The following is a 9,224-nucleotide window of genomic DNA, read 5'->3' on the forward strand; positions in this document are numbered from 1 at the left end:
TAGTCTCCCTTTATTTATTTATTTATCAGCACAAATATAACATACATACATACATACATACATACATACATACATACATACATACATATATTCACAAAATCTAATCTAAAATATCTGATATACATGTTCGTAATATAAATATTACTATTGCACAAACTGAAATAATTTATAATCTTTTCATCATTCTTAATACAAAATATACAAAAATAAAATGGACCTAAATGTGCCATAAACTGGAGCACTGAGAAGCACTTCTTAGAAGTACATTGTAGAGCAGAAGCATAATTGCTTTATTACATCTGTTCTAGTCTTGGTTTTTGCAAAACAAATTGTGTAAGCATGGATCAAAATTATCAATGAAGTTAATATTCAGATGCATTAAATTGACCTACTGCCTGGTACAAGGAAACATTCTTGCCAGCAATTCCAAAGTTGTGATCTTGTGTGTGAATTTCTAATCAAGAACTACATTCTAGGGCAGGGGTGGCCAACTATGACCTCTTTACAACCATATGGTTTATGAACCATATTAGCTCAAGAATTCTGGGAGTTGAGTTTAATCACCTGTGAGCAAAATCTTTTTCTATAAAGATAAATAGAGTAACTAAGGTTCTAGGCATACACTGAGAGTCTAAGTAAAAACATTGTAATTCCAGAGAAACAAATATACATTCTATTATCCAGCACAACCATTATTTCTAGAATGACAAATTCTTGCAATTTGATAGGTTTTCATTTTCCATGATCTGGGGAAAAATAGCATACTTATTGTTATTTTTATAATAACAACAACAACAACAACAACATGCATGAGCAACAGCTTAAAAACAACATAACCATAGATCGGCTAATCAGAAGATATAGATTGGATACAAGAAACATCAATGAAGCTATAGAGATTGTAAAAGAGCAGATAACAGCAACAGCTAGAAAAATTGAAAGATATGAGGCACGAATCATCCAATATAAACAAAATCAGCAATTTCGATCAGACCAACGGCGTTTTTATCAAAGTCTTAATGTGAATGGTGACACTAAAAGTGAAAAACCAGAAAAGAAGGCCACAGTTGAATTCTGGAAAGAATTGTGGGAAAATGCAAAGGACTACAACAAGGAAGCAAAGTGGATACATGACTTTGAGAAAAGCATTGGCAACAAGCAAATGCAAGTATTAGAAATAACAACTGAGATGGTCAAAAATCGAGTTAAAAAGGTAAAGAATTGGACATCACCTGGAAAGGACCAATTACATGGTTTCTGGCTCAAATACCTGACCAGTTTACATGCAATATTGGCCAGGCAACTGAATGAAATTTTACAAAAGGGCCAAATTGATGAATGGTTGACAACTGGAAAAACATACTTGATTCAGAAAGATGCAACTAAAGGAACAACACCTGAAAACTACAGACCAATAACATGCTTGCCAACAACCTTCAAATTACTCACAGGCATTATTGCAGATAACATGATGGATTATTTGGAAACAAACAACATCTTGCCAGTAGAGCAAAAAGGCAACAAAAGAAGAAGCAGGGGCACAAAAGATCAGCTTCTAATTGATAAAATGATATTAGAAAATTGTAAGAACAGAAAAACGAACTTGAATATGGTATGGATTGATTACAAAAAGGCATTTGACTCACTGCCACATAGTTGGATCATAAAATGCTTAGAAACAACTGGCATTAGCAAAAATATTACATCCTTTACTGAAAAGGCGATGAAACAATGGAGAACTGAGTTGGCAGTAGGGAATGAGATCTACGGAATGGTTAATCTCAAGCGAGGAATTTTCCAGGGTGATTCACTTTCACCTCTTCTCTTCATCATCACAATGATCCCACTATCAGTAATTTAAAAAAAAAATGAAATTAGGCTACCAAACAGCCAAAGAAGCTGAAATTTTTTTGCATTTACTATATATGGATGATTTGAAACTGTATGGAAAGTCAGAAATAGAAATCCAATCACTGACAAACACAGTCCGAATATTCAGCACCGATATTTCAATGCAGTTTGGCATGGAAAAATGCGCCACTGTATCCATAAAAAGGGGCAAAATCACTGCATGTGAGGGAATTGAAATGCCCAATGGCCAATTAATTAAATGCAAAGAAAATGAAGCCTACAAATACTTAGGCATTCTGCAGTTGGATAACATCAAGCATGGAGAAGTAAAAACTATTGTCAGGCGAGAGTACACCAACAGAGTTAGGAAAATTTTGAAATCTAAATTGAATGGTGGAAATACAATCAAGGCCATAAATACCTGGGCAATACCAGTTATAAGATACACAGCTGGTATAGTTAACTGGACACAAGCTGATTTGGACCTTTTGGACCGAAAAACCAGGAAACTAATGACAATGCACTACAGTTTACATCCACGTGGTGATACTGATAGACTGTACCTGCCCCGAAAATCAGGTGGCAGAGGATTATTACAAGTGAAGCAAACAGTTGAAGAAGAAAAACATGCACTGGCTGATTATTTAAAAGAAAGTCCAGAACATCTATTAATCGAAGTAAAGAACAAAAATCTACTGAAGGCCCAACAGACGAAACAAGAATACAGAAAAGATGTGATAAAATCAAGAATGGAGAGTTGGCAGAACAAAGCACTGCATGGCCAATTTCTGGAAAAAATAAAAGATAAAGTGGACAGTGAACAAACTTGGTTATGGTTAACAACAGGTACATTAAAGAAAGAAACAGAGTCACTAATCCTGGCTGCGCAAGAACAAGCTATCCGCACAAATGCCATTAAGGCCAAAATCGAAAAATCCTCTGATGATGCCAAATGCAGACTTTGCAAAGAAGCTGATGAAACTGTTGATCACATACTCAGCTGCTGTAAAAAAATCGCGCAGACTGATTATAAATTGCGGCACAATTCAGTAGCACAAATGATCCATTGGAATTTGTGCAAAAATTATAATATTAAAACAGCAACAAACTGGTGGGAACATCAGCCTGAAAAAGTCACCGAAAATCAGATGGTCAAGATCTTGTGGGATTTCCGTATACAAACCGACAAAATACTGGCGCATAATACACCAGACATCACACTGGTTGAGAAAAATAAGGTCACAATCATAGACATCGCAATACCAGGTGATAGCAGGGTCGCGGAGAAGGAACATGAAAAAATCGCAAGATACCAGGACTTAAAAATCGAAATTCAACGGCTATGGCACAAACCAGCAGTGGTAATTCCAGTGGTAATTGGCACACTGGGTGCTATTCCAAAAGCACTGGAATTACATTTAAAACAGTTAAAAATTGACAAAATCACCATCAGTCAAATGCAAAAAGCCGCACTGCTTGGATCTGCACGCATATTAAGAAAATACGTTACGACGTCCTAGGCCCCTGGGTGGGGCCCGACTAGTAACCAATGCCAAATCCGGCGAAACAACTGGCCGCTGTGATACAATTGTATAATAATAATAATAATAATAATAATAATAATAACAACAACAACAACAACAACAACAACAACAATAATAATAATAATAATAATAATAATAATAATAATACTCTTCAATAAAATTCACTGGCAGCAGTTCCTGGTTTATATTGTAAAGAATTTAGAAAGGGGGAAAAGTTCCGGATTAATTATACATAATTTGTTCTATGTGCCAAGAAGAGAACAAGCTGTTCCATTTCTCCTGGCATAAGATTTTATTTATTTATTTATTTTATTTTATTTATTTATTTGTTTGATATAGATTCAATTTTGTTTTCTGTAGGAATTTCTCTTTATTTTATCCAGATAATAATTTTCTCAGGTAAGTTGTTCTGAGAGACAGTAGCTGGCCCAAAGCCACCAACATAAAGACAGATTTTAACCTAACTCTACTGAATCATACATCTGTGACTTAGTTTTCAATCCCCACAAAATGTTTCCTCCCTTTGATTAAAAGCACATGCTATTGCTGTATGTATAATAGCACAGTACTATTAGCCTGCAAGTCACCAGCTTCCTTACATGACCTCACAATTGCCAATTCAACCATTTATATTCAAGACATCATGCTTATTGTATAAGGTTAAAAGGTGATGTGAATCTATAGCAAAATACAAGGCAGTTTCAGCTTCTCATAAAGGGATAGATTTCTTATTATATATTAGTAAACCTATAGTTCAATACTGTCATCAGGGGCAAGATATTTTAAAATACTACTTCAGACACAACAAAGATACCAAGCATACTTGTCAATATGCATATGATATTTTTGCCATTTCACAATATATGTCACCACTCGGATAGACCCGAAACAGGGAGACTTATGCTACAAATCCACATTATAATTTCTCTGCTAAAAAATTACATAATTTGTCTCCTAAAGGATTCACACTTACCGATAAATCAGAACTTCATCATCAGAGCAGTTATATTGTAGCTGGTACATTTTAACTCTTGGTGCTGACTTGCTAACTGTCCATTTGACTAAAGCTGAAGTAGTGGTCACCTCAGAAACCAAGACTGCCCTGTCTGGTGGCCCCTTGCTTTCTCCTCGATTAGACTTGCTGGAACTTGTGATGTCAGAAAGTCTTGATTTAGGAGGGGCTGTCCGGCCTGTACCATTGCTGAGATGTGGAAGCTGGACAATGGATAACTCAATTGTTGCAGTAGACTCTCCAGCAGCATTTGCTGCTATGCATGTGAATACTCCAAGATCCTTTGAGGTTGTGATAAGGATTTCCAAAGTGCCATTGTCATAAACTATTGTTCTTGAAGAATTGCCCATAAGTCGATCATCGGGTGCCACCCAGTGAATGATGGGAGATGGGTCTCCAATTGCTTTGCACTTCAAAGTGGCAGTTTGTCCTTCTAAAACTACAAATTTGTGAGTATGCTGTGTAATCAGAGGGGGCTCACAAACAAATTCCTCTTCCCGGACATACCAAAAATATCTTCCCTTTAAACCTAGAGGAGAAGCACATGTTTCCATATCATCATCCCTGTCCAGGCGCCGTAGCCACAGTAGCTCACAGTTACAATGCAAAGGGTTTCCGCCAAAGCTTAAAGATAAAGGTGGGGAAAATGGAGTTGTAGTTAATGGAGATACTTGAGACCTGGCAAAAATGGGATCAGGAGGAAGCTTCTGAAGTCTGTTGGACGTTAGATCCAATCTGGCTAGTTTCTGTAGATCTGCAAAGGTCCCCTCTGTGATATAATCGATCAAATTATGATCCAAACTAATCTGGTGCAAGTTTATCATCTTCATGATGGATTCCCAAGGGATGCTTTTGAGGTTATTATAAGAAAGATCCAGATCTTCTAAAGTAAATAGAAACTCTTCAAAAGCATCATCTGAAATATAATTTAGTTGGTTGTTGTTTAGAATCAGGTGCTGAAGGTTAATCAAGCCCCTCAAAATGTCCTCCCCAATTTCAGGCAACCTATTACTGTCTAAATGCAAAGATCGTAGGCTTTCTAAATCAACAAAGGAATAGGGCTGGATGTAACTGATGGTATTCCTAGACAATGTGAGGTCAACAAGACCAGTCATGTTGGCAAAATCCTGTCTGCTGATGTTAATAATAAAGTTGCCCCCAAGTCGGAGTTCAACAGTCCTCCTGTCTATGTTTGGTGGTACAAAAAGAAGTCCCTTTGAAGGGCAGAGAGTTCCCAGTGACTCAGACAGATTTTGACAAACACAGTATTTTGGACAGGCATGGACTGCAACAACCACTCCAAACACCAGAATGCTGCAGAACAGTTTTTCCATGGTAAATCAACGATGAGGCCTGCAAGAATGAGAAACAGTTACACTTTAGAGAATTGCTTTCATACCGATATATAAAAAAGAAAATAAAAGAAATCCTAAAGCAGCACATTTTAAAATCTAGTGGCACGTGAAGTGTTATTTTACCAAGTAGGATATGACAATCTAAGTATAAAAAGAATGTATGTTTCATGGCTCTTTTCCAGATACCGTTGTTGGTACTTTTTGGAAAGATTAAATCGGCTGCCTTTTTTCTGTATATTGACACAAATGGCATCTCTTTTATTCTGAGAAGTATTCCTTATTTAGCTAATCATATGATACTATTTCAGCTGGAGAGTGCAAACTCTTTTGTGTGTGGGGTGTGGGTGTGGGGGAACCTTACACTTATTTAACTCCTTGCAAACATCTCTGGGTTAGGAAAAAGCCTGGAAGTTATTTGACCATTCACTTGCAGTTTGTTCCAAACTCCAAGAAGACCTGGAGCAAATTTAAGATCAAGATAGGAAGACACACACACACACACACACACACACACACACACACACACAAGTCCCCCTCAGGGAAGGTTCTTTTGTGATTGTTAGATGATCACACTGAGTAGGAAATTGGTGCAAAGAAGACAGGGCTGCACCAAATATGTTATGGAGGCCAGGTTGTTCTTTTTCATATTTGGGTGGGAAAGATTCATAACAATTTTTAGGGCAATTGTAGAACTTAAGTTACAGTTTTGGAGTGTTCTGAATCTTCAAATGATGGAATCTGTGTCATCAGATATCATCACTTGTGGTAAGAATGAGCTTTAAGAGCCAATATGGAAGGATTAGGAGAGGAGGAGGAAAGGAGGATTTAGTGGATCCTGACTTTCACTTTCAAACAACTTTCCTCAAGCACATGCTGGCCAATGATTATAAGAGCTAATATCCAAAAGGGTACCAGATTAGGAAAGTTACTTTTGGATGTAGATTTAGTTCTTTCAGTCACTAAGTGCACTAAGGAATTCGCTATAAGATCACACACTGGCCAGATTTACTGTCCATTACATACATCTTTGCTTCAGTAGTTGAATGGCTCCTATGCATTTAGCCCTATGCATTTATTTAATAATATTAGCAACAGCAACACCACTTAGATTTACATATCACTTCATATTTCTTTACAGCCCTCTCTAAGTGGTGTACAGAGTCAGCATACTCCACCACTAATTCTCATGTTATTGATCTCAGAAGAATGAAAGGCTGAGTTAAACTTGAGCCAGACATGATCGAACTCCTGGTTGTGAATAGAGTTAGCCTGCGATACTGCATTGTAACCACTGCACCATCATGACTCTTAATTGATCGTTTTCCCTAGTTCCAAAGGATACTGGGTGGTCTAAAGCTAAAAAACATCTGTTATACAGGTATATTCTGTATATGTAGACAATTGAGATTATAAAAAATAATAGTAACACTATGTAATAATAGCCATGTAATTAAATAATGAATCAATAGATAGGGAAAAAAGGACTTCTTTTCCTCTTTTGACATGCTAATACTCTGCAGAAGTAAGTTAAAACAAGAAAAGGTCATATAACAAGAAGAGAAGCATAGCCTTCTTCATGTTTGAGATAATTAGTTTTATGATGAAGGATTCAGCACAAGTATAAATCTAGAAATAGACTATCCCAGAACAAGCTAGACTTTTTCAGAAATGATTTTTCTTTGAAAAGTCAACTCTTAGCAAAATATTGAAATAGTAACCTTTTGCTTTTGAATCCGAAGTTCCTAGTATTAAGAATTTGATTATAACAGTGCTTGAGATTTGCTGCACTTGGAGAATTCCTACTAATGTCAATTTCCAGAACAAGACTTCAAACCTTCAAACTTTCATGGAATTTGTATGCCGCCCACTCCCTAGGGACTCTGGGCGGCTCACAACCAGTAAAAGCATTTAAAACATTTAAAATTACAATTCACAACAGCAAAGCAATACAATGCAACACAACTTTCCTTCTTTTTATATATCATGATGAGCCCTATGAAAAGGTAATCACCTAGAAATGTTTGTACGGAAAAAAAAATCTGTTTACAATTGTTTATATCTTAGTTCATGCAGTGCAATGAAGGAGGAGGAGGAGAAGGAGAAGGAGAAGGAAAAGGAGAAGGAGAAGGAGAAGGAGAAGGAGAAGGAGAAGGAGAAGGAGAAGGAGAAGGAGAAGAATCTCATTATGTTCAATCCTGCAAATAAATAGAGGACAATTCAAGCATATGTTTAGCTTTACCTTCTATTATAAAGTAGAATCCTGTGGCTTTGTAACCATGCTGTTTATGCAAATCCCTGTTACAGTTAGCAAAGCTTTGAGCATTGTATTTATTCATTAGTAACAGACAGTGGGCTTTTGGAATCTTAAGTATAATTATATTCTGCAGCTTTAATTTAGTGTGCTATCCTAGAAGCTGCAACTATAAACAAATAGAGGAAAAAAAGCTTTAGAAACAATTTGAGAAAGAGTTTGATACAATTAATTAGCAATGTGCAGAGATTTCTTTACCTACTACTTCCCCTATTACCTAGCCCAAATTTGATTTTTTTCAAGGTTTTGGGTAGTTTCTCCTTTTAGTGTGTTCCATTTCCCCAATTACCATTTGGGGAGATGCTGTAATGTTTCACTGCACTCCTGAGAGCAAGTTGAGATCAAGAAGCATAATTGAGAAGCAATTGAACATAGTTATGGGAGATAGGTAACAATATCAAAGAAAAGACAGCTTAAGGTATGTTTATAACTTCTAATACCTAGGAATTAAGTTTTCCAGGTGTATGTATGAAAGAGAAAGAGAGAATCTGTGCATTATAAAGTTACACAAATAAGAGTGCTGCCTTCTGTTCTCTCTTTGTGCTCATGATGCTGCTCACTCTATCGCAGAGGGAAAAAAAGTGGATTTTGTTGAGTGGGTGGTTAAATATATGTAGAACTCTGTCATACCACACTGCCACTTTGAGGGAACAAGTGCTTGCTCATAAGAGATTGGATTATGTGGCTTCTAAAGTACTAAAGTTCCAACTCTATGCTTCTAAGTGTAAGCCACACTTTCCACATATGTAATCTATGAAGGGGTTAAAAAACCCTTTCTCCTTTCTACAGTTCTATGAAATACATTGAAAACAAATGCATCCAGTCCGAAGAACAGAAAGCATTGCTTGAAGTGGGATGGACTGATCTAAAGAGAAACATGAGCATTGCCACCTGAAACATCTCTGATCATTTCTAGTCCTTCCTGGAGCAACCTTACTCCTAATCCAAGATGTCTATGGAGATTCACAGTGATCCATGTCATGGTTGTCCCAAAGTAATTTTCCAAGAGGCAACTGGACTTTCTGGTTTTTCTTTGAAGACATTTTGTTTGTCATCCGAGAAGCTTCTTGGACGGGAAGTGAAACATCTTCAAAAAAAAAAACCCCAGAAAGTACAAATGCCTCTTGCAAAAGCACCTTTGGGAATCCCCA

General features: G+C 36.7%; 1 protein-coding gene across 1 annotated transcript in view; it reads right to left on the minus strand.

Moving 5' to 3' along the window:
* Window positions 1-5,741, minus strand: part of LRFN2 (leucine rich repeat and fibronectin type III domain containing 2) — a 66,381-nt gene extending 60,640 nt beyond the window's left edge. The window contains exon 1 of the mRNA XM_032216853.1: window positions 4,369-5,741. Coding sequence (XP_032072744.1) covers window positions 4,369-5,741 — 1,373 coding nt within the window. The remainder of the gene's footprint in view (window positions 1-4,368) is intronic.
* Window positions 5,742-9,224: the final 3,483 nt, after the last annotated feature.

The sequence above is a fragment of the Thamnophis elegans genome, chromosome 4 (genome assembly GCF_009769535.1).
Source record: "Thamnophis elegans isolate rThaEle1 chromosome 4, rThaEle1.pri, whole genome shotgun sequence".
In the NCBI taxonomy this organism is placed as follows: Eukaryota; Metazoa; Chordata; class Lepidosauria; order Squamata; family Colubridae; genus Thamnophis; species Thamnophis elegans.